Raw genomic sequence first — 26,070 nt, forward strand, 5'->3', positions numbered from 1 at the left:
GAGGACTTAGGATTCTGAGGGTTTTTCTGTTTTGTTTTTGGTTTTTTTTGAGATGGAGTCTCGCTCTGTCACCCAGGCTGGAGTGCAGAGGCGTGATCTCGGCTCACTGCAACCTCTGCCTCCCAGGTTCAAGCGATTCTCCTGCCTCAGCCTCCCAGGTAGCTGAGACTACAGGCATGTACTACCAAACCCAGTTCATTTTTGTATTTTTAGTAGAGATGGGGTTTCACCATGCCGCTCAGGCTGGTCTTGAACTCTTGGCCTCAAGCAATCTGCCCTCCTTGGCCTCCCAAAGTGCTGAGATTACAAGTGTGAGCCACCTCGCCCGGCCAAGCCACGGAAGATTTCAAATAAGGGAGTGACGTGCTCTGATTTGCATTTTTCACAGTCACTCTGATTGCTGGGCAGAGAGAATGGAGGGCAGGGTGGTGAGAGTGAATCAGGTGACCCGCCAGGAAAAGGTGCACGTACTCATCGGTGCCAGAGATGATTGCGGCTTTGAGATGGAGGCAAATGGACACGTTTCCGAACTAATTGAGCAGGCACATCTACAGGATTTGGGGGTGAGGGAGGGGAGAAACCCATAGCTGACTCCTGTAATTTCTCCAGGCAGGGTACTTGGGTTGGGAGGTCTGTTTGGAGTTGTCTGGGGCATGGTGTGGGGTGTCGGCAGGATACAGTGGAGATGAGGGGGAGTTTAGTGAATTGGGGGGCCTGGAGCTCAGAGCCAGACCATCACAGGAGATGGAGGCCTGCGAGTCTTCAGGATCTGTCACTGACCAAAGTCTTGCTCATGGATGAGCCTATCATCTGTGGAAGAAAGTGTGGAATGAGATGAGAACAGGCCTGGGTGGAGGCCAGGGAATCAGCAGAGACAGCCAAGAAGGCCAGAGGCTAGGAGGCAAACCCCACAGTGTGCCCCTCCTCCCCAGGAGCCAAGACCAGAGATGGTTTCAAGAGAGGGGGCCAGGCACAATGGCTCCCGCCTGTGATCACAGCACTTTAGGAGGCTGAGGCTGAAGGATGGCTTGAAACCAGGAGTTCAAGACCAGCCTAGTTAACAAAGTGAGATCCCATCTCTACAAAACAAAAAATGAACTGAGTGTAGTGGTGCATGCCTGCAGTCCCAGCTACTTGGGAGGCTGAGGCAGGAGGATTGTTTGAGCCCAGGAGATTGAGGCTGCAGTGCACTGTGATCATGCCACTGCCACAGCAAGACTATCTTAAAAAAAAAAAAAAAAAGATCAGAGAGGGGCACGACACCAAATCCTCCACTTTCTTGAGCTTCCAGTTGCTCTGATGATGATCAAGGCTGTGACACTCTCCTTTGGCAAATGCATGAGGGGTGACTGTTGTGTCTCCGAGCCAGGCCCTGGGACCCAACTCTGGGCAGGAAGCAGCTCCCTGTGTATACCAGATGTGATAGTAAAAAACTGACACTGGGCCAGGCGCGGTGGCTCACGCCTGTAATCCCAGCACTTTGGGAGGCCGAGGCGGGTGGATCACTTGAGTTCAGGAGTTTGAGACCAGCCTGACTAGCATGGTGAAATCCTGACTCTACTAAAAATACAAAAATACAAAACTTAACAGGGTGTGGTGGCGGGTGCCTGTAATCCCAGCTACTCGGGAGGCTGAGGCAGGAGAATTGCTTGAATCCGGGAGGCGGAGGTTGCAGTGAGCTGAGATCTGGCCACTGCACTCCAGCCTGGGCGACAAGAGCGAAAAACTCCATCTCAAAAAAAACAAAAAAACCTCCTGGGCCCCAGAAGATGGCAACTGCCTCTTCCGGCCTCTTCCACCTGCCTGCCTGTGCACTTCTCTGCCACTCTGGACCTATTCCATGGTGCCACATGGTAAGGCATTGAAGGAATGGGTGGGTTTTTTTTCATCACCCTCAGATGCTGCTGCTGGGGTTGGGGCGGGTCTCCCCTGGCTGACTCTGTCTGCCTCACCCACTCTCTCCCCATCTCTCTGTCACCACAGGTCTCCAGGGACCAAATTTAGCCCATTTTTCCTCCAAGGATTCTGGACCCTTGGCCATATTTGCCTCTAGCTTTAGGTCAACAGATTTCTAACATGGAGTCAAAAAATCTGTATGTTTAAAAAAAAAAAAATTGGCTGGGAGTGGTGGCTCACGCCTGTAATCCCAGCACTTTGGGAGGCCGAGGCAGGTGGATCACCTGAGGTCAGGAGTTCGAGACCACCCTGGCCAACGTGGTGAAACCCTGTCTCTACTAAAAATACAAAAATTAGCTGGGTATGGTGGCGGACCCCTGTAGTCCCAGCTACTTAGGAGGCTGAGGCAGGACAATTGCTTGAACCCGGGAGGCGGAGGTTGCAGTGAGCTGAGATCGTGCCATTGCACTCCAGCCTGGGTGACAGAGTAAGACTCTGTCTCAAAAAAAAGAAAAAAAAAAAAAAAAGGCCGGGCGCGGTGGCTCACGGCTGTAATCCCAGCACTTTGGGAGGCCGAGGCGGGCGGATCACGAGGTCAGGAGATCGAGACCATCCTGGCTAACACGGTGAAACCCTGTCTCTACTAAAAATACAAAAAATTAGCTGGGCGTGGTGGCGGGCGTCCGTAGTCCCAGCTACTCGGGAGGCTGAGGCAGGAGAATGGCATGAATCCGGGAGGCGGAACTTGCAGTGAGCCAAGATCACGCCACTGCACTCTAGCCTGGGCGACAGAGTGAGACTCCGTCTCACAAAAAAAAAAAAAAAAAAAATTGAGGCCAGGCACGGTGGCTCTTGCCTGTGATCCCAGCACTTTGGCCGAGGCAGGCAGATCACCTGCCATCAGGAGTTCGAGACCAGCCTCGCCAACATGGCAAACCCCTGTCTCTACTAAAAATAGAAAAATTAGCCGGGCATGGTGTCGGGCACCTGTAATCACAGCTACTGGGGTGGCTGAGGCAGAAGAATTGCTTGAACCCAGGAGGCGAAGGTTGCAGTGAGCCGAGACTGCACCATTGCACTCTAACCTGGGCTATAAGAGCGATACTCTGTCTCAAAAAAAAGCCCTTTACAAATATTAACTCGTTTAATTCTCAGAACACCCCTAGGAGGTGGGTCCTGCTATCCTGCCGGTTTTGTAGATGAGGTAACTGAGGCACAGAGAGGATAAGTCACGTGGCCCAGGTCTTGGTCGCTTCTCAGCCTCCATTTCCGAGAGGAGAAAACAATGCTCCGAAAGGGGAAGTCATCGGCCTGAGGTCACCAGCCGGGAACCGGAGGAGCCAGGATGGGGCCCGAGGTCCATCTGAGGCCAGAGCCAGTGCTGACCCGCCAGACAGGAAATCAGAGCTGGGGACTGACCGTGGGGCCCACTCAAGTGGGTGGTGTGGGGTGGTGACGGGGGCTGGGGTGAAAGTCAGGATGAGGTGTCACATCAGGCTAGGGTTCCTGCTGGGCCTGGCGGGGCAGAGACCCCTGGTTGATGCCTGGCAAGTCTCTCCTCATTTCTGCTGTGCTGTCCCCTGGGTGGCCAAGGCGCCAGGCCCGGCTGTGGATCTGACACCTCCTGCTGCCGAGCTCTGATCAGAATCTGGCTGCAGGGCAGGGGGTGAAACTGAATCCCACCGGGCCTCCCCTGGCCTGGATGTCACGGCAGACATCCCAACCCCACTTCTTGGCACTGCCTGACCCCAGCAGTGGCCTTCTTGGAACCTGGAGAGCCTGTGCCCACCCTGTGGTGCCGACCAGGCTGCTGCCTTGGCCCTGGGCTCTGGGCTCCAGGGTCCCCAGGGATCCCAGGCCCAGGCTCTTGCCCCTCCCGGCTCTCAGGTGAGCTGCTGGGATCGGGTTCCTGCGGTTTCATGTCTTTCATTGTTCTTGGCTGGGGCCCGGCTTATGAAACTGTAATGAGGGGCCCCTGCTCCCGAAGCCGGCCCCTCTAAGGTTTCCACTGCCTCGGCGGCTGCTGCCACCACAGCCCGGAGTCGGGGCCTGGGAGGGCAGCAGCGTGGGGGCCTGAGCCGGAGCCCCCCGGGGACGAGGGTGCTGACAGTCGACAGCCACCACCACCGCCAGAGCCCGCAGCCCAGGTAATCCGAGAGGAGGCGGGGCGCAGGGTGCCATGGCCACTGTCTCCCACCACCAGGGGAGGGAACTGCCGCTCTCCAGAGGTGGGGAGGAATTGGGGGGGGCCCTGGAGGTGAGCAGCCGTTCCCCCCTGGTGAGCCCAGCACCAGACCAGCCTTCACAGGTGTGGCCTTGCCAAAGGTGGAGGGAGAGAGGAGTGGGCAGCTGGCTCTAGCCCCTGCCCTTTTCCTGGGGCCTTGACCCTCCAGCCCTGGAGCCCCTGCCTCTCCTTTAGTGGGGCAAATCTCTTCTGTCCTCCAAGACCTTGCTTTCCCATCTCCTCTACCATCAAACTGCCTCTTCCTCCCTCAGACCTCTCCCTTCTCTCAGCCAGCCTAATCCTTCCTCCTCGCCCTTGTCTTTTGGCCGCAAAAGACCCTGGTGGATCCTTCTATCCACCTCGTTCTGGGGCGCACGCACATAACATGCATGTATACATGAAGTTGCACTCATGCAAACATACGGATCGGTGTACCCGCGGGACCTGCGTAGACACGCATGCGCAAGAGCTCGCTCCACCTATGTGCACACATGTGCCCCCAATACCAGGCCTTTATCCACACACATACCTGCTCCAAGGCCCATATGTGTACACACACGTGTGCAGGCACACACCAGGTACCTCAGCCAGCCCTCGGCTTGAGTCCCAAGGGGTGCTTCCAGCCTGATGGGCAGCTCCTTGAGAAGTGCAAGATCCCCCGAGGAGATGCCTGGAGACTCCCACGCCACCGGGAGGGGCTGTGCAGGGGGAGGGGAGCCCCCACGTGGGCGCTGAGCTGTCTCCTCTCTCCAACCCTGGCCCAGGAGCTCAGGAGCCCTTCAGGTGCTGAGGTGCCCTACTGCGACCTGCCTCGATGTCCACCTGCCCCTGAGGACCCACTCAGCGCCTCAACCTCCGGCTGCCAGTCTGTGGTGGACCCGGGCCTCAGGCCAGGGCCCAAGAGGTGGGTAGAGTCCCAGGGCCCGGGAAGGGCTTCATGGGGTGGAATGCCCTCGCCCTTCCCATTTGCACTCCTTCCCCAAGGCAGCACCTGTCTCTAATGGCTGCTGGCATGGGTCACGTGGTCAGTCCTCCAAACCTAGTCACAGGTGGGTGGTGGGCATGCTCCTTGGGCCCACAGGAAGAACTCAGATCACACCACCCTGTTTGCACTTCAGTGGTTGAGCCTCCCCTCCCCAGTCCTGGCTGTCTCTCCCAGGGGCCCTGCCCACCCCATAACCTCCCAAGACCGAGCTCAGCTTTGCCCCAGGGTGTGTGGCTGCTGTACACCCACCTTGCAGTGGGCATGGCCACAGCCTACTCACATTTCCTGGTTCCCTTTGCACAACTTTAAAAGATTAAACAGTCCCTGCACCCAGGGGCACCTGCTGTCACCCACCTACCTGGGTGTGCACTGCTCCAGGCTCTGGGGTTCCTTCCACCCTCAGGCCTGAGTGGCAGTCCCCCTTTAAGGTCATGGCACCTTGGGAGGCCATGGTCTGAGAGTCTAGAAACCTGGGTTCCAGCTTCAGATCCATCCCTGATGGGTCTTGAGCAAGTTACTCTGTCTTTCTGTGTCTCAGTTTCCCTGTCTGTAAAATAAGAGGGATTGAATTAAATCAGCATTGTGCTGGGATCATTCATGTGCTCCTCACAGGTAGGCATATTAAAACAAACAAACAAACAGAAAAACAGCCTGGGTGCAGTGGCTCATGCCTGTAATTCCAGCACTTTGGGAGGCCAAGGTGGGCGGATCACTTGAGGTCAGGAGGTCGAGACCAGCCTGACCAACATGGCGAAACCCTGTCTCTACTAACTATACAAAAATTAGCCAGGCATGGTGGCAGGTGCCTGTAATCCCAGCTGCTCGGGAGGCTGAGGCAGGAGAACCACTTGAACCCGGGAGGCAGAGGTTGCAGTGAGTTGAGATCGTGCCATTACACTCCAGCCTGGGTGACACAGCGAGGCTCCGTCTCAAAAAAAACAAAAACAAAAAAACCCCACAAAAAACCGAAAAAAAAACAAAGACAGCTTTGTTATCAAGTATGTTTCAGAAAGTCTGGGATAAATGAAGTTGAATAGCTTTCCTGCAGGACTTGTCAGAGCCTTTAGCTTGCCTGCGTGCATCGTGGCTTTTGGGTAACGGAAGTAGAGAAGTATGTCATTTGACTACAGAGCTCTTTTTTATGGCCATCACTTATTATCATCGTGTAGGCCAGTCTGTGGGTCACTCTTTGGGGATACTGCCAGCGCTAAGCCTTCTTGAGCCTGTGACTTCTTTTAAAGCAGAGCCTTCTCTGCAGCTCCCTCCCTCAGCATCTGAGCTAGTGAACCTGTCAATGCCTGTGGAGCCATGCTGCCTCTCACATCCTCGTTATCCAAGCATGAGTCTGTCTTCTTAGACTTACTGAACTTGGGGTCAGTAGACTAAGACTAAGACTTAAAGTTGGGGCTGGGGCAATAGTTTTGGTTCATAACACAGCTCTGCCCTTTCCTATCTCGGTGACCTTGGCCAGTCTCTTGACCTCTCTGAGCCTCAGTGTCTTCCTCTGTGAAATGGGAATTATTATTATTATTATTATTTTGAGATGGCATCTTGCTCTATCACCCAAGCTGGAGTGCAATGACACGATGTTGGCTCACTGCAACCTCAGCCTCCCGAGTAGCTGGGATTCCAGGCATACGCCACCACACCCGACTAATTTTTGTATTTTTATTTATTTATTTTTGAGACAGAGTCTCGTGCTGTCACCCAGGCTGGAGCGCAATGGCACGATCTTGGCTCACTGCAACCTCCGCCTCCTGGCTTCAAGCGATTATCTTGCCTCAGCCTCCTGAGTAGCTGGGATTACAGGTGTGTGCCACCACCATGCCCATCTAATTTTTTTATTTTTAGTAGTGATGGGGTTTCACCATGTTGGACAGGCTAGTCTCGAACTACTGACCTCAAATGATCCACCCACCTTGACCTCCCAAAGTGCTAGGATTTCAGGTGTGAGCCACTGCGCCCGGCCTAAAATGGGAATTATTATACTTACTTTAAAGGGATGCTGTTGCCGGGCGCAGTGGCTCACGCCTGTAATCCCAGCACTTTGGGAGTCCGAGGCGGGCGGATCATGAGGTCAGGAGATCAAGACCATCCTGGCTAACACGGTGAAACCCCATCTCTACTAAAAAATACAAAAAATTAGCCAGGCGTGGTGGCGGGTGCCTGTAGTCCCAGCTACTGGGGAGGCTGAGGCAGGAGAATGGCATGAACCTGGGAGGCAGAGATTGCAGTGAGCCGAGATGGCGCCACTGCACTCCAGCCTGGGTGACAGAGCGAGACTCTGTCTCAAAATAAATAAATAAATAAATAATAAAATTACAAAAAAAAAAAGGGATGCTGTTTTAGCTCAATGAGGCAACCCATATAAAAAGTCTGACACAGAGGCAGCTCTCACCATTGGCTCCCTTTCCCACACCAGCGTGTGGGCCCCAGGCTCCCTGTGTGAGTGAGTGCGTATGCCTGGGTGGGGTGGGGGATGCTCCTAACTCCCCATTACTTTTTGGGTCTGTCTCCTCTCCCAGGGGCCCATCCCCCTCAGCAGGGCTCCCAGAAGAGGGTCCCACAGCTGCCCCCAGGAGCAGGAGCCGGGAGCTTGAGGCAGTACCCTATCTGGAGGGCCTGACCACTTCCTTGTGTGGCAGCTGCAACGAGGACCCCGGCTCTGACCCCACCTCCAGCCCTGACTCCGCCACCCCTGATGATACCAGCAACTCGTCCTCTGTGGTGAGCCAGGAGTGGGAGTTTGGGGGACAAGAGTGGCTCACACCTCCATCTGCAGCCCTGGGTCCCACCTAAACCTCCAGGCCAGGGCTGAGCCTCACACCAGGGAATCCGACAAGGTCCTCTGGACCATTAGCTGGCAGCTCGGGCCACCCCGGCGAACCCCTGGAGGGTGGGGATTTCTGCACAGGCTGGCCCAGGGCAGCTGGGGTCTGGCTGTGAAAAGACAGGGAAAGGAGTTATAGCCGACAGGAGCTCTGGGTGAATCACCAGCAGGCTCGGGCTGCCACATGCTCTCAGATCCCAGAGTGTTGGGTTTGGTGTCTAGCGCAAGAGTGGCACAGGGCCCCAGGGCCCTGCCCTCGACACACAGTGCTGAGTCCCACGGCCAGCCCTGGAATAGATTTCCAAGAGACAGAGGAAAGGGAGCAGGCTGCGGGGGTCATTTAACCACGAAAAGAGAAGAGCCAGCAGTCTTTCCTCCAGCATTTGCATTTTGAGGGGCTGCCGCAGAGCAGAAGAGACAGGCTTGTCCCAGGAGACCCCCCAAAAGGAAAATGACAGGGGGTGGTGATAAGACTCAGAATAAAACAACCCAGCCTCACACGCTTCATGGCCAGCTCCATGCTAAGGGCTTGGTGGGTGTGGGCTCAGGGGAGACTCACCACAGCCTCAGAAGTGGAGATTTCAATCGCCCCATATGGGGCTGAGGCTCAGCGGGGGGAGCAACTTAGTGGAGGCCACACATCTGGGAAGTAGTGGGGCTAGGATTTGAACCCACTTTTCTCTGGCCCCTGGGGCTACCTCACACAGTCCCACATGCAGAACTCTGGGACTCTGGGCAAAGCTCTTGGCTTCAATGGACGTACATGCCTCCTAGGTCCGTTGAAGATGAGCGACTTAGCACTTAGCACCTGCTAGAGCCCAGCACAGTGCCAGGCAAACAGCACATGCTTTTAATTGATTGATTGAAGACTGGGTGCGGTGGCTCACGCCTGTAATCCCAGCACTTTGGGAGGCCAAGGTGGGCGGATCACCTGAAGTCAGGAGATCGAGACCAGCCTGGCCAACATGGTGAAACTCTGTCTCTACTAAAAATACAAAAATTAGCAGGGTGTGGTGGTGGGCACCTGTAATCCCAGCTACTTGGGAGGCTGAGACAGGAGAATCGCTTGAACCCGGGAGGTTGCAGTGAGCTTAGATTGCACCATTGCACTCCAGCCTGGGCAACAAGAGCAAAACTCCGTCTTAAATAGAGAAAAAAAAAAAAGTTGATTGATTGAGACAGGGTCTTGCTCCATTGCCCAGACTGGAGTGCAATGACGTGAACATGGCTCACTACAGCCTTGACTTCCTGGGCTCAAGTGATCCCCCCACCTCAGCCTCCTCAGTAGCTGGGACTATAGGCATGCACAACCATGCCTAGTTATTATTATTTTTTTTAATTTTGTAGAGACAGGGTCTCACTGTGTTGCCCAGCCTGGAAGTGCTTTTTACTGAGTCCATGGAGCGGAGTCTACACCACAGAAGGTGTGGCACCACTCACTGTCACCTCTTGGGGACAGAACTTGACAGTTTAGGAAGTGCTTTTTATTTTTTATTTAATTTTATTTATTTTTGAGATGGAGTCTTGCTCTGTCACCTGGGCTGGAGTGCAGTGCCACAATCTCAGCTCACTGCAACCTCTGTCTCCCAGGTTCAAGCGATTCGCCTGCCTCAGCCTCTCGAGTATCTGGGATTACAGGCGCCCACCACTATGCCTGGCTAGTTTTTGTATTTTTAATAGAGACAGGGTTTCACCATGTTGGCCAGGCTGGTTTCGAACTCCTGACCTCAGGTGATCCACCTGCCTCAGCCTCACAAAGTGTTGGGATTACAGGCGTGAGCCACTGCGCCCTGCAGGGAAGTGCTTTGTTTTTTTTGTTTTGTTTTGTTTTTCTTTTTGTTTTTTGAGACAGAGTCTCACTCTGTCACCCAGGCTGGAGCGCAGTGGCGCGATCTCCACTCACTGCAAGCTCCACCTCCCAGGTTCACGCTATTCTCCTGCCTCAGCTTCCCAAGTAGCTGGGACTACAGGTGCCCGCCACCACGCCCAGCTAATTTTTTGTATTTTTTAGTAGAGATGGGGTTTCACCGTGTTTCCCAGGATGGTCTCGATCTCCTGACCTCGTGATCCGCCCGCCTCGGCCTCCCAAAGTGCTGGGATTGCAGGCGTGAGCCACAGCGCCCGGCCAGGGAAGTGCTTTTTAATGCCAATTCCCTTCCCTTCCTTCTACCCCTCTCATTTGGAGAGTATATGTCCTGCAGCCTTTTTCCTCCCGCACACATACTTTCTCCTCCCCTTCTCTGGCAGGACTGGGACGCTGTTGAGAGGCAGGAGGAGGCCCCCAGCTGGGACGAGCTCGCAGTGATGATCCCGAGGAGGCCTCGGGAGGGGCCGAGAGCTGACAGCTCCCAAAGGGCTCCGTCTCTCCTCACCAGGTCCCCTGTGGGAGGAGATGCTGCAGGCCAGAAAAAGGAGGGTGAGTCCTTCTGCCAGGTTGGTTCCCATGGTGATGGCCTGGGGCCCCCCAGATAGCCATCTCACTGGCCATTTGGGACTCTGGGCACGGCTTACTTTGGTGGCCTGAGTGTTAATAATAGTAACAGTTTGCATGTCATGATGGAGCAGCCACAATGAGTCATGCTACCCACTTTAATTATTATTATTATTATTTGGGATGGAGTCTTGCTCTGTTGCCCAGGCTAGAGTGCAGTGGTGTGATCTCGGCTCACTGCAACCTTTGCCTCCCCAGTTCAAGCGATTCTCCTGCCCCAGCCTCCCAAGTAGCTGAGATTACAGGCTCCCGCCACCATGCCCAGCCAATTTTTGTCTTTTTGGTAGACATGGGGTTTCACCATGTTGGCCCAGCTGGTCTCAAACTCCCAACCTTCAGTGATCTGCCCATCTTGGCCTCCTAAATTGCCGGGATTACAGGCGTGATTACAGGCACGCCTAGCCTGTTATTATTATTATTATTACTATTATTATTTTGAGATAGAGTCTCACACTGTTGCCCAGACTGGAGTGCAGTGGTGCCCTCTTGGCTCACTGCAACCTTCGCCTCCTGGGTTCAAGAGATTCTCCTGCCTCAGCCTCCTAAGTACCTGGGATTACAGGCACCCGCCACCACACGTGGCTAATTTGTGTATTTTTAGTAGAGACCGGGTTTCACCATGTTGGCTGGGCTTGTCTCAAATTCCTGGCTGGGGATTACAGGAGTGAGCCACTATGCCTGGCCTTAGCCAAGGAGTTTGGACTTGTTCTCTAAATAGTAGGGAGCCACCGAAGGTTTTTGAGGAGGAAAGTCATGTAATTAAACCTGTGCCTCAGGAAGTTCCCCAGATCAAAGATGCAAAGGATGAATTGGAGCAGGGAGGGGTTGAAGGATGAGAAACCAGTTAAGAGACTGTTGCAGGCACTGTAGCAATAACTGTAGCAATAACTGGCAGATGCAAAATCCCTAGGGTGATAATTTGTCAGCAAACAGGATAGTCATGGTTTCAAAGTATTGTGTCCAGAATTGGTGGGTTCTTGGTCTCACTGACTTCAAGAATGAAGCGGCAGATCCTCGCGATATTACAGTTCTTAAAGGTGGCGTGTCTGGAGTTTGTTCCTTCTGATGTTCGGATGTGTTTGGAGTTTCTTCCTTCTGGTGGGTTCGCGGTCTCGCTGGCTCAGGAGTGAAGCTGCAGACCTTCACCGTGAGTGTTACGGCTCTTAAGGAGACGCGTCCGCAGTTGTTCTTTCCTCCCTGTGGGTTCATGGTCTGGATGGCTTCAGGAGTGAAGCTGCAGACCTTCGTGGTGAGTGTTACAGCTCATAAAGGCAGTGTGGACCCAAAGAGTGAGCAGCAGCAAGATTTATTGCAAAGAGCAAAAGAACAAAGCTTCCACAGCATGGAAGAGGACCCGAGCGGGTTGCCGGAGCTGGCTGGGGCAGCCTGCTTTTATTCTCTTGTCTGGCCCCACCCACATCCTGCTGATTGGTCCATTTTACAGAGAGCGGAGTGGTCTGTTTTGACAGGGCGCTGATTGGTGCATTTACAATCCCTGAGCTTGACACAAAGGTTCTCCACATCCCCACTAGATTAGCTAGATACAGTGTCCACACAAAAGTTCTCCAAGTCCCCAACAGAGTAGCTAGATACAGAGTGTGGATTGGTGCATTCACAAACCCTGAGCTAGACACAGGGTGCTGATTGCTGTGTTTACAAACCTTGAGCTAGAGACAGAGTGCTGATTGGTGTATTTACAATCCCTTAGCTAGACGTAAAGGTTCTCCAAGTTCCCACTACACTGAGGAGCCCAGCTGGCTTCACCCAGTGGATCTCGCTCTGGGGCTGCAGGTGGAGCTGCCTGCCAGTCCCATGCCATGCGCCCACACTCCTCAGCCCTTGGGTGGTTGATGGGACTGGGCGCTGTGGAGCAGGGGCGGCGCTCGTCGGGGAGGCTCGGGCTGCACAGGAGCCCACGGAGGCAGGGGGAGGCTCAGGCATGGCGGGCTGCAGGTCCCGAGCCCTGCCCGGTGGGAAGGCAGCTAAGGCCCGGCGAGAAATCCAGCGCAGCGCCGGTGGGCGGGCACTGCTGGGGGACCCAGCACACCCTCCACAGCCGCTGTCCCAGGTGCTAAGCCCCTCATTGCCCGGGGCCGGCAGGGCCAGCCGGCCGCTCCGAGTGCGGGGCCCACCAAGCCCACGCCCACCCGGAACTCCAGCTGGCCCACAAGTGCCGCGCGCAGCCTCGGTTCCCGCTCGCGCCTCTCCCTCCACACCTCCGTGCAAGCTGAGGGAGCCAGCTCCGGCCTCGGCCAGCCCAGGAAGGGGCTCCCACAGTGCAGCGGCGGGCTGAAGGGCTCCTCAAGTGCCGCCAAAGTGGGAGCCCAGGCAGAGGAGGCGCCGAGAGCGAGCGAGGGCTGTGAGGGCTGCCAGCATGCTGTCACCTGTCAGTATCACCCCTCAGATTCTGCATCGATTACTGAAAGAAAGGCACCCTTAGTCTGGGGAGAGCGGGAAGATACCACCTTCACCAAGAGGCTGCTCAGCATCCCCAGAGTGGGGCAAACCAACATAATATGCCCCCTGATAAGATGCATGGGGTCGGGGGAGGGGATGCTGGGGTGGGCACAGAATCCCTTCCCTTCTAAATCGTCCTGCTGAAAATGCATTGCCTACACCTAACCCCAGTGAAACATCAGACAAACCCGAATTGAAAGACATTCTGCAAAATGACTGGGCCCCTCATAGGACAAAAAGCGGCTAGGGGACTCTTCTTGATTAAAAGAGACTAACAGGATGAGGACGTGGAATGCCATGTGTGAGCCCATTGGGATCTGGGACAGGAGGACACAGAGCTGTGACAGGCATTACTGGGACAACTGGGGCTTGCTTTTTTTTTTTTTTTTTTTTTTTTTTTTTTTTGAGATGGAGTCTTGCTCTGTTCCCCAGGCTGGAGTGCAGTGGCGCGATCTCAGCTCATTGCAATCTCCACCTCCTGGGTTCAAGCGATTCTCCTGCCTCAGCCTCCTGAGTAGCTGGGACTATAGGTGCCTGCCACCACGCCCAGCTGACTTTTTGTATTTCTAGTAGAGACAGGGTTTCACCATGTTGAGCCTGATGGGATCCGGGACACGCCTATAGTCCCAGTTACTCGGGATGCTGAGGCAGGAGGATCGCTTGAACTTGGGAGGTGGAGGTTGCAGTGAGCTGAGATCACCCCACTGCACTCCCGCCTGGGCAACAGAATAAGACTCCATCTCAAATAAATAAATAAATAAATAAGGGCCATGGTTGTGGGGTGAGGAGGGGACAGAGAAGGACAGAGGTTTAGGAGGCAGACTTGATGGTACTTTGGACAGGAGGATACACAGTCACAGCTCCTGGCCTGGGTGTCTGGGTAGATGGTGTGCCCTTTGCTGAGAGCAGGTGGCTGGGGAGCGGATGGGCCCAGCGCTGGCTGTGCTGTGTGGGATTTGCGAGCCCTGAGGAAGAGGTTTTGAGGCTTCAGATGCTCAGGGAAGCAGGGGATGGAGATGTGGCATCTTCAACTGAGGGGCAATGTTCACTCAGGCACACAGCAGACGTTTACTTACTGCCCACAAGTCAATCATGGCTGAATAGATGAGGCAGCAATGAGAACAGCAGCAGCATTACAGCAGTGACCTGTTTTTTTGATGTTCCAGGCCTTGTGCTAAATAAATGTCTTGCACAGAATCACTCTGGGCTCCCCGATCCCTCACTCCTGGTCTGCCTCCTTCCTCACCGGCCACTCCACCTCGCTCTCCTTTGCTGAGGCCGCCTCCTCTGCTTCACTTTTAAATATCTGATGCCCCAGATCCCAGTCCTGGGCCCCTTCTGTCTTCTCCCTGCACACTTAGCTGCTTGGCTTTCGGTACTGTCTGGGAAAAACCATGACTCCGGAGTCCACATCTCTGGCCTTGATTTCTCCCCTGAACCTGCCAATTTATACAACCCAGCCCTCTACTGCGTTAATCACACCTCAGGCCCCACACTGCACTCACTGTTTCACTCATTCCCCCCCCCTTTTTTTTTTTTTTTTTTTTGAGACAGAGTTTCACTCTTGTTGCCCAGGCTGCAGTACAATGGCGCAGTCTCAGCTCACTGCAACCTCCACCTCCCAGGTTGAAGCCATTCTCCTGCCTCAGGCTCCCAAGTAGCTGGGATTACAGGCATGCACCACCACGCCTGGCTAATTTTGTATTTTTAGTAGAGACGGGGTTTCTCCATGTTGGTCAGGCTGGTCTCGAACTCCCGACCTCAGGTGATCCGCTGATCCGCCTGCCTCGGCTTCCCAGAGTGCTGGGATTACAGGCGTGAGTGACCGTGCCCGGCCCACTGCTACAATACTATTAACTAAGCTACAGACTTGATGGGATTCACCAGTTTTTCTACTAATATCCTTTTTCTGTTCCTGGATCCATTCCAGGATCCCACATTGCCTTTAGTCCCTCTCCTCATCTCCTCCGTCTCCTCCAATCTGTGACAGGTTTCCCATCTCTTCCAGTTTCCCCTGAAGGCTGGGGGCACAGCGATCTGCTCACCTTTGACTTTAAAAAAAGTCTCCCTGGATGAACGATGACATTGGCCCCAGAGTGCCCAGGCTTGGGGGCTACTGCAACCATCCAGGAGAGAAATAGTGGTGGCTTGGAGTAGGAAGTGGGTGTAGATGAGAGAAACAGGTGAATATGGAATGTATTTATTTTATTTTTCGTAGAGATGGGGGCTCACTATGTTGCCCAGGCTGGTCTCCAACTCCTGGGCTCAAGCAATCCTCCTGCCTCAGCCTCCCGAAATGTTGGAATTACAGGTGTGAGCCACTACCAGGCATGAAACGTATTTTAGAATGCCATGGGACATCAGCCACCAGCAATTTTTTTTGTTTTTTGTTTTCTGAGACAGAGTCTCGCTCTGTCACCCAGGCTGGAGTGCAGTGGCCAGATCTCAGCTCACTGCAACCTCCACCTCCCGGGTTCAAGCAATTCTCCAGCCTCTGCCTCCCGAGTAGCTGGGATTACAGGCTTGCACTACTGCATCGGGCTAATTTTTTTTTTTTTTTTGTATTTTTAGTAGAGATGGGGTTTCACCGTGTTAGCAGGGCTGGTATCGATCTCCTGACCTTGTGATCCGCCCGCCTCCGCCTCCCAAAGTTCTGGGATTACAGGCATCAGCCACTGCTCCCGGCTGCATCCAGCTAATTTTTGTATTTTTAGTAGAGACCGGTTTCACCATGTTGGCCAGGCTGGTCTCGAACTCCTGACCTCAGATGATCCACCCGCCTTGGCCTCCCAAAGTGTTAGCATTACAGGCGTGAGCCACCGTGCCTGGCAACCTTGCAAATTTTGAATTCCCTGCTAGGTGCTGGGAACTCAGACTTTCACCAACACCAGCCCAGAGAGGCTGGACGAGGCAGTGGCTGCAAAGGGAGAGGACAGGGGATCTTAAGAAGGCATGAAGGGAGGGGATCTGCATGAAGGCAACTGTGGCTACTTTTTTGTTTCGTTTTTTGTTTTAAGACAATGTCTTGCTCTGTTGCCCATGCTGGAGGGCAATGGCACAATCTTGGCTCACTGCAACCTCCACCTCCTGGGCTCAGGCAATCCTCCGGCCTCAGCCTCCTAGGTAGCTGGGACTACAGGCACGTACCACCAGGCCCTGCTAAGTTTTAAAAAACTTGTAGTAGAGACAGGGTCTCGCCATGTTGCCTAGGCTGGTCTGGAATTCCTGAGCTCAAGTGATCCTCCCACCTTGGCCTCTCAAAGTGCTGGGATTACAGGTGTAAGCCACCACACCCATAGTTGTGGCTCCTTTAAGATGAGGCCATGATACCCTTTACTCTTCACCTAAAGCAGTAGCCAAGGGACATGTATATAGGGGTGCTCAACACCTGCTTGGTGACCGAGGGATTGAGCGGGGTGGAGGGTGACACACCAAGGTCATGGCAACTCTGTCATGAGGCTAGGAGTTGCAAAGAGGGTCACTACTGAGGACAGTTACATTAATCCTTTAGGCCAGTGCTTCTGAAACTATAAGGTGTACAAATCACCAGACAGTTTTGTTAAATGCAGATCCAGAAGCAGTGCATCTGGGCTGGGACCTGAGATTCTGCATTTCTGGCAAACTCCCAGCTACCAGTTTATAAAAGGTAGTCCATCCCTGCACCTTTCCCATCCTCATGGCAGCCCTGGGAGAAGCCTCAGGGTAGGAACATTTGGATACAAAAAACAGGGGCTTTCTAGAGCTGTCGCACAGGAAACAGGCTCATTAGAACCTGTCTCTACTAAAAACACAAAAATGAGCTGGGCATAGTGGCGCATGCCTGTAATCCCAGCTACTTGGGAGGCTGAGGCAGGAGAATCATTTGAACCCAGGGGCTTAGGTTGCAGTGAGCCGAGATCGCATCATTGCACTCTAGCCTGGGTGACAGAACGAGACTCTGTCTCAAAAAAAAAAAAAAAAAAGGTCGGGCACGGTGGCTCACACCTGTAATCCCAGCACTTTGGGAGGCCGAGGTGAGCGGATCACCTGAGGTCAGGAGTTCGAGACCAGCCTGGCCAACATGGTGAAACCCCGTCTCTACTAAAAATACAAAAATTAGCTGGGCATGGTGGCGCATGCCTGTAATCCCAGCTACTCGGGAGGCTGAGGCAGGAGAATGGCTTGAACCTGGGAGGCGGAGGTTGCCATGAGCCGAGATCACGCCACTGCACTCCAGCCTGGGCGACAGAGCGAGACTCTGACTCAAAAACAAAACAAAACAAGAAATGGGGGGAATTCCTTGGATTCTGATTGAAGGAAATAGAACTGGGAAGGGCAGACTGTCAGGTGGCTGCTGTTGGGCCCACCTCTCCCTCCGTGGGGTCACACAGGCCATTGTCAACACTTCTCTCCACAAATTTGCTTCTTCTCTGTCTTGTCCGTGGATCCCCAGACCCTGTGGCCTTCCAGTTCTTGAACTCATCTCTTGAGTGAGTCAGGGTCTCAATTTCAAATTCTTGACCTCAGCTTGAGAGAGGCATCCAAGCCCTTGTCTAATCAGCCTTGGTCAGAGAGGTGGAGTCACTTGGTACAGACAGTGAGACCTGTAAGAGGAGGGTGTGGGGTTTGCCCTAATCACTGGTCCTAAGGGACAAAGAAAGGTAGAATATGAGAGCTGCCTGGACCTCTCCCCTTACCTTGAGCCCCTCTCTTCTCTCTCCAGACACCGGCGGTGGGGGCCGGAGTGCAGGACAGCACTGGGCAAGGCTCCGGGGAGAAAGCGGGTTGTCCCTGGAGCGGAACCGGTCAACACTGACCCAGGCTTCCTCCATGACACCACACAGTGGACCTCGAAGCACCACGTCTCAGGCTTCTCCTGCCCAAAGGGACACTGCTCAGGCTGCCTCTACACGTGAAATCCCCAGAGCCTCCTCTCCCCATCGAATCACCCAAAGGGACACCTCCAGGGCCTCATCCACCCAAGAGGACACCCCCAGGGCCTCATCTACACAGTGGAACACCCCCGGAGCTTCCTCTCCCTCACGAAGCACCCAACTGGATAACCCCAGAACCTCTTCTACCCAGCAGGACAACCCCCAAACTTCTTTTCCTACTTGTACTCCCCAGCGGGAAAACCCCAGGACACCCTGTGTCCAGCAGGACGATCCCAGAGCCTCCTCTCCCAACAGAACCACTCAACGAGAGAATTCCAGAACATCCTGTGCCCAGCGGGACAATCCCAAAGCCTCCAGAACCTCCTCTCCCAATAGAGCCACACGAGACAACCCCAGAACATCCTGCGCCCAGCGGGACAATCCCAGAGCCTCCTCTCCCAATAGAGCTACACGAGACAACCCCACAACATCCTGTGCCCAGCGGGACAATCCCAGAGCCTCCAGAACCTCCTCTCCCAATAGAGCCACACGAGACAACCCCAGAACATCCTGCGCCCAGCGGGACAATCCCAGAGCCTCCTCTCCCAATAGAGCTACACGAGACAACCCCACAACATCCTGTGCCCAGCGGGACAATCCCAGAGCCTCCAGAACCTCCTCTCCCAATAGAGCCACACGAGACAACCCCAGAACATCCTGCGCCCAGCGGGACAATCCCAGAGCCTCCTCTCCCAATAGAGCTACACGAGACAACCCCACAACATCCTGTGCCCAGCGGGACAATCCCAGAGCCTCCAGAACCTCCTCTCCCAATAGAGCCACACGAGACAACCCCAGAACATCCTGTGCCCAGCGGGACAATCCCAGAGCCTCCTCTCCCAGTAGAGCTACACGAGACAACCCCACAACATCCTGTGCCCAGCGGGACAATCCCAGAGCCTCCAGAACCTCCTCTCCCAATAGAGCCACACGAGATAACCCCAGAACATCCTGTGCCCAGCGGGACAATCCCAGAGCCTCCTCTCCCAACAGAACCACCCAACGAGACAGCCCCAGAACATCCTGTGCCCGACGGGACAATCCCAGAGCCTCCTCTCCTAACAGAACCATCCAACAAGAGAACCCCAGAACATCCTGTGCCCGACGGGACGATCCCAGAGCCTCCTCTCGCAACAGAACCATCCAGCGAGACAACCCCAGAACATCCTGTGCCCAGCGGGACAATCCCAGAGCCTCCTCTCCTAACAGAACCATCCAACAAGAGAACCTCAGAACATCCTGTACCCGACAGGACAATCCCAGGACCTCCTCTCCCAATAGAGCCACACGAGACAACCCCAGAACATCCTGTGCCCAGCGGGACAATCTCAGAGCCTCCTCTCCCATCAGAGCCACCCAACAGGACAACCCCAGAACTTGTATTCAACAGAACATCCCCAGATCATCTTCTACCCAACAAGACAACCCTAAAACCTCTTGTACCAAACGAGATAACCTCAGACCCACTTGTACACAGTGGGACCGCACACAGTCCTTTTCCTTTCAACGAGACAACCCTGGAACCTCCTCATCTCAATGCTGCACCCCAAAGGAGAAGCTGAGACCATCATCTCCCCACCGCTCCACTCAATGGAACAATCCCAGGAATTCATCTCCCCATCGTACTAACAAAGACATCCCCTGGGCCTCGTTTCCCCTCCGGCCAACTCAGAGTGATGGTCCCCGAACCTCTTCCCCATCTCGCTCCAAGCAAAGCGAGGTTCCCTGGGCATCCATCGCCCTCCGGCCAACCCAAGGTGACAGGCCTCAGACATCCTCTCCCAGCAGGCCAGCCCAGCATGACCCACCCCAGTCCTCCTTTGGCCCCACCCAGTACAACTTGCCATCCCGGGCCACCTCTTCCTCCCATAACCCAGGCCACCAGAGCACCTCCCGAACTTCCTCACCTGTGTACCCCGCTGCCTATGGGGCTCCCCTGACCTCTCCTGAGCCCTCCCAGCCTCCATGTGCTGTGTGCATTGGGCACCGGGATGCCCCTCGAGCCTCTTCGCCCCCTCGCTATTTGCAGCACGACCCCTTCCCCTTCTTCCCAGAGCCTCGCGCCCCTGAGAGTGAACCGCCCCACCATGAGCCTCCCTATATACCACCTGCTGTGTGCATTGGACACCGAGATGCCCCCCGGGCGTCCTCGCCCCCCCGCCACACCCAATTTGACCCCTTCCCCTTCCTCCCAGACACATCAGATGCCGAGCATCAGTGTCAGTCCCCCCAACACGAGCCCCTTCAGCTCCCTGCACCTGTGTGTATTGGGTACCGAGATGCACCCCGGGCCTCCTCCCCACCACGCCAGGCCCTAGAGCCTTCCCTCTTATTCCAGGACCTCCCCAGGGCCAGCACAGAGAGCCTTGTCCCTTCCATGGACTCTCTGCACGAGTGCCCCCACATCCCCACTCCTGTGTGCATTGGGCACCGGGATGCACCCTCCTTCTCATCCCCACCACGCCAGGCTCCTGAGCCATCCCTCTTCTTCCAGGATCCCCCTGGAACTAGTATGGAGAGCCTGGCCCCCTCCACTGACTCTCTGCATGGCTCCCCAGTGCTGATCCCCCAAGTGTGCATTGGGCACCGGGATGCACCCCGAGCCTCCTCCCCACCCCGCCACCCACCCAGTGACCTAGCGTTCCTGGCACCCTCACCTTCACCGGGCAGCTCTGGGGGCTCCCGGGGCTCAGCGCCTCCCGGGGAGACCAGGCACAACTTGGAGCGGGATGAGTACACTGTGCTGGCCGACCTGCCCCCACCCAGGAGGCTGGCCCAGAGACAGCCAGGGCCCCAGGCGCAGTGCAGCAGCGGGGGCCGCACCCGCAGCCCTGGCCGCGCAGAGGTGGAGCGCCTCTTCGGGCAAGAGCGCAGGTGAGCCCGGGGGTGGGGTCAGCCAGGTGGGCTGGGGAGGAGGCTCGGCAGCAGGACAGGTGAAGGCTTAAGGTGCCAAAAGAAAGTGTTCAAATCCCCCTGGCTTGCCATTTACCGGCTGTGTGACCTTGGGCAAATCACTCCATTTCTCTGTTTCTGCATATTGGGAGTTTTCTGTTTTGTGTGTGTGTGTGTGGTTAAGTGATGTCATGCACAGCCCAGTGGTTAACAGCAAAGACTGCAGTCAGGAGGGCTGAGTCCAAATCCTGGGTCACAGCCACATGTCAACTCGTATGACCTGATATAGTGAGTTAACCTACCTGAGCCTCAGTTTCCTCATCTCTAATGGAGGGGAACATGAGCACATTCATTCAAATGAGGGTGAACTTGATATAGTGAGTTAACCTACCTGAGCCTCAGTTTCCTCATCTGTAATGGAGGGGAACATGAGCACATTCATTCAAATAAGGGTGAACTGTCTTTTTATTTTTTCTTTTTTGTTTTTTTTTTTGAGGTGGAGTTTTGCTCTTGTTGCCCAGGCTGGAGCGCAATGGTGCAATCTCGGCTCACTGCAACCTCCACCTCCTGGGTTCAAGCGATTCTCCTGCCTCAGCCTCCCGAGTAGCTGGGATTACAGGCACGTGACACCACACCCAGCTAATTTTTTTGTATTTTTAGTAGAGACGGGATTTCGCCATACTGGCCAGGCTGGTCTCAAACTCCTGACCTCAAGTGATCCACCCTCCTCGGCCTCGCAAAGTGCTAGGATTACAGGAGTGAGCCACCGTGCCCGGCCAAAATGAGAGTGAACTCTCAAACCCTTTGATCCAGACTCATGGGTTCTTTTTTTTTTTTTTCTTCCGTGCATGAGGGAGAAGAAGAAAGTACCCATGATTTTTTCCTGCCTTGGCAAAGAAAACTCATGGGTCCCTATGCATTTCAGAAAACAGTTATGTAATTTAAAATGTATGGCCGGGGCCGGGCACGGTGGCTCATGCCTGTAATCCCAGCACTTGGGGAGGCCGAGGCGGGCGGATCACAAGGTCAGGAGATGGACAGCAGCCTGGCTAACACGGTGAAACCCCGTCTCTACTAAAAATACAAAAAATTAGCTGGGCATGGTGGCGGGCGCCTGTAGTCCCAGCAACTCGGGAGGCTGAGGCAGGAGAATTGCTTGAACTCTGGAGGCGGAGCTTGCAGTGAGCCGAGATCGTACCACTGCACTCCAACCTGGGTGACAGAGTGAGACTCCGTCTAAAAATAAAAATGTATGGCCAGAGCTACCTATTTTAAGAAAGAAAGCTCACAGAATTATGGATTTTTAGCAGTCAAACATCCTGGGACACCTGAAGTCCAGGTGTCTTTTGAGTCTCCTTGGTCAGCAGCACTGGCCCCCTGGAAGGGGAGCATTTCCTCCTGATCTGGCTGAGGTTTCTCTCCCCAGAAGTTCCAGCCCTCGAGTTTTCCAGAATCAGAGCTAGAATTCCATTAGTTAGGGTCAAGAGAACAACAGCAACAAAAAGCAGTCTGGAAGTCTCAAAACTTTCCGTGTATATAATTCAACGAATTTTTAGTATATTTACCAAGTTGTCCAACCATTGCCACAATCTAACTTTAGAACATTTTCATCACCCTAAAGGGTATGGCATATTTTGTATCTAAAATTCCTCTTTGCTGCTCCTTGGGAAAGTTTTCTCCTGGATTTGAATCTGCATGAGAAACCTTATCAGTCTTGGCTGGGTGCAGTGGCTCCCTCCTGTAATCCCAGCACTGGAGCTTGCAGTGAGCTGAGATCATGCCACTGCACTCCAGCCTGGGTGACAGAGCGAGACTCCGTCTCAAAAAAAAAAAAAAATTAGCCGGGCATAGTGGCACATGCCTGTAGTCCCAGCTACTCAGGAGGCTGAGGCAGCAGTATTGCCTGAATTTGGGAGGTGGAGTTTGCAGTGAGCTGAGATTGCGTCATTGCACTCCAGCCTGGGCAACAAGAGTGAAACTCCATCTCAAAAAAAGAAAAAAAAAGAAACTTTATCTCTTGTTCTTCAAATTTCCTTTTCCAGTAAGCTTGATCATTTAATATCCAGATGACAACCGTGTGGTCTCCAGCATTAGTATAATTCTTTCTTTGGCCTTAAAAACAAAAACCCAGAGCAGTTTTAGGTTTACAGCAAAATTGAGCAGAAAGTGCAGAGTTCCATGCACAGCCTCTCCCACTACCAATATCCTGTACTAGACAGGTAGGCTTGTTTCCAGCTCCTGGCCTCAAGGGATCCTCCTTTCTTGGCCTCTCAAAGTGCTGGTGAGCCACTGTACTGGGCAGTAGGGTGATACATTTGTTACAATCCATGAACCCACACTATGAAATCACCCAAAGTTTAGGGTTCACTCTTGGTGATGTACAGCCTATAGGCTTGAATGAATGTATGACAAGTATCCACCATTGTAACATCATGGAATAGTTTCACCCTGAAAATCTTCAGTGTCTTTAACTTTTTTTTTGTTTGTTTGGAGACGGAGTCTCTCTCTGTCGCCCAGGCTGGAGTGCAGTAGCGCAATCTTGGCTCACTGCAACCTCTGCCTTCTGGGTTCAAGCAGTTCTCCTGCCTCAGCCTCCCGAGGAGCTGGGACTACAGGAGCACGCCGCCACATCCAGCTAATTTTTTTGTATTTTTAGTAGCGACAGGGTTTCACCCTGTTGCCCAGGCTGGTCTTGAACTCCTGAGCTCAGGCAATCTGCCCACCTCAGCCTCCCAAAGTGCTGGGATTATAGGCATGAGCCACCGTGTCTGGCCTGACCTTTTTTTTTTTGAAACAGGGTCTTGCTTTGTCACCCAGCAGGAGTGCAGTGGCGTGATCATGGCTCACTGCGGCCTCAAACTGCCAGGCTCAAGCGATTCTCTCACCTCAGCCTCCTCAGTAGCTGGGACTACAGGCGTGTACCACTATACCCAGCTAATTTTTCTACTTTTTGTAGAGATGGAGTCTCACTTTGTTGCCCAGGTTGGTCTCAAACTCCTGGCCTCAAGCAATGCTCCCACCTTGGCCTCCCAAAGTGTCTTTGACCTTTTTATGATTACTATTTCTTGTCTAATGTCAATTTTCCTAACTTTGTCTTAACTAATAACTCAGCAGGGACATTAAGGTCTTTAAGCCAAAGTTAATTAATTTTCTGTCCTTTTTTCCAGGATAATTTCAGAGAAATAAGGTGTTTATATTAATAATAGAAATGAGAAATATGTTTACACTTTTATTAACCATTTGTTTTTACACGATCACTCCTATACATTTAATTCTACTCTCTTTGAAATAGCTTATTTACCTTTTAGGGAAGTTTTCATAATTTTACTGAATAATTAAAATTTTTCCTCTTATCTGGCACCTTTTCCAAGTAGAAAACCATTCATCCTCTGAATATGGAAAATTTTAAAACTATGCAGTGTGTGTGTAAGGGACAGACTGGAGCTTATGAGTGGGTGGCTGTAGGAGTGTGCTTTTATTTTCTCCTATTTCCTCATCGATATGTATTTATTGAGCATCTACTCTGTCCAAGCATTGTCCCGAGTCTGGAAAATTTTTCTTAAAGGGTTGTCACATCAAAGCATTGGGAGTTTTGGCTTGATCTTAATTTTTTTTTCCTTAGATGCCTTTGGCATCTCTTAGAGTCACGTAGCATCCTGTGGTCATTTGAATTCAAAACCCAGCCTTCACTGGATTTGCTAGACTTGATGGCTTTGCTCCTTTAATTCTCTCTGGAGGTCAAAGAGTCCATCTAAGCTTCCGAAGGAAACATGTTTCCTTTGTCATGCTTGGTGCGGCCACACCAACCCTCGGGAACAGGTGGCCCCGAGGAGACGCTGTTGCTTCAGCATCGGACAAGCCAGGTCTCTGTTGGGGTTTCAGAATCTTCTTGAGTCCCTCGCTCTTTTCTCTCAATTCTACATGGGGGAAAAAAGGAAGGCGAGTTCTCAGGAGGAATGCTCATCAAGCAAGCTGGAGTTCGTATGGAAAATGCATCCATCCGGAAGAGAACACACAAGTGCCTTGCTTCCCTGCACCGGGTGTTTCCACTATTGTCCTCCTGGTCCTCCCCATTAGGGAGGAACAGCCCACTGGGTCATGTCTGGGCTCTTGCTTCATCGAGGCTCCTATACCCCAGTTCAGGGGAAAATTCACTCTAAGGTCTTCAGCTCTCACAGAGTAAGGAAACGCACTCACCTCCAATTAGATTACAAATTGGCTGGGTGCAGTGGCTCACGCTTGTAATGCCAAGACTTTGGGAGGTCAAGGCAGGTGGATCACCTGAGGTCAGGAGTTCGAAATGAGACCAGCCTGGCCAACATGGTGAAACCCCGTCTCTACTAAAAATATAAAAATTAGCTGGGCATGGTGGTGGACACCTGTAATCCCAGCTGCTCAGCAGGCTGAGGCAGGAAAATCACTTGAAACCAGAAGGCGGAGGTTGCAATGAGCTGAGATTGCACCACTGCACTCCAGCCTGGGTGACAGAGCGAGACTCCATCTCAAAAAAAAAAAAAAAAAGTTACAAACAGCCTGCCCAGGGAGCCCTCAAGCTCAGAAACACTTCCTCCAGGGAACTTTGGTTCCTCTCCGAACCAGCTGCCAATAACTGCTAACAACTAACATTATTGTGCTTTATGGCTCTGATTCTAATGACACTGGCAAAAGACATGAAACAACAAAAAACTCCAACCCCATACTTTTTTTTGAGACAGGATCTTGCTCTTTCACCCAGGCTGGAATGCAGTGGCGTGATCATGGCTCACTGCAGCCTCAACCTCCCAGGCTGAAGCGATCCTCCCACCTCAGCCTCCCAAGTAGCTGGGACTACAGCCACGTACCACCATGCCCGGCTCATTAAAAAAATTTTTTTTTCCTAGAACAAGGTCTCATTCTGTTGCCAGGGCTGTCTCAAACTCCTCGACTCAAGTGATCCTCTGACCTCAGCCTCCCCAAGTGCTGGAATTACAGGTGTAAAGACATTGTACCTGGCCTCCCAACCCCATATATATATATTTTTTTTTTTTGAGACAGGGTCTCACTATGTCACCCAGGCTGGAGTGCAGTGGCGCGATCTCAGCTCACTGCAACCTCCACCTCCTGGGGTCAAGCGATCCTCCTGCCTCAGCCTCCTGAGTAGCTGGGATTACAGGCACGTGCCACCACACCTGGCTAAGTTTTGTATTTTTAGTAGAGATTGGGTTTCACTATGTTGACCAGGCTGGTCTCGAACTCCTGACCTCAAGTGATCCACCCACCTCAGCCTCCCAAAGTGCTGTGATTAGAGGCATGAGCCACCACGCCTGGGCTAATTTTTGTATTTTTAGAGACTGGGTTTCACTATGTTGTCCAGGCTGGTCTTGAACTCCTGAGCTCAAGCCA

General features: G+C 53.3%; 1 protein-coding gene across 8 annotated transcripts in view; it reads left to right on the plus strand.

Moving 5' to 3' along the window:
• Positions 1-26,070, plus strand: part of TRIOBP (TRIO and F-actin binding protein) — an 82,038-nt gene that overhangs the window by 11,270 nt on the left and 44,698 nt on the right. For all 8 annotated transcript variants that reach the window (XM_063603258.1, XM_063603259.1, XM_063603253.1 and 5 more), the window contains 4 exons: positions 4,885-5,024; positions 7,631-7,832; positions 10,183-10,351; positions 17,586-20,670. In XM_063603258.1, the coding sequence (XP_063459328.1) occupies positions 4,885-5,024; positions 7,631-7,832; positions 10,183-10,351; positions 17,586-20,670 (3,596 nt within the window). The remainder of the gene's footprint in view (positions 1-4,884; positions 5,025-7,630; positions 7,833-10,182; positions 10,352-17,585; positions 20,671-26,070) is intronic.

This window comes from Pan paniscus, chromosome 23 (assembly GCF_029289425.2).
Source record: "Pan paniscus chromosome 23, NHGRI_mPanPan1-v2.0_pri, whole genome shotgun sequence".
NCBI classification, from domain to species: domain Eukaryota; kingdom Metazoa; phylum Chordata; class Mammalia; order Primates; family Hominidae; genus Pan; species Pan paniscus.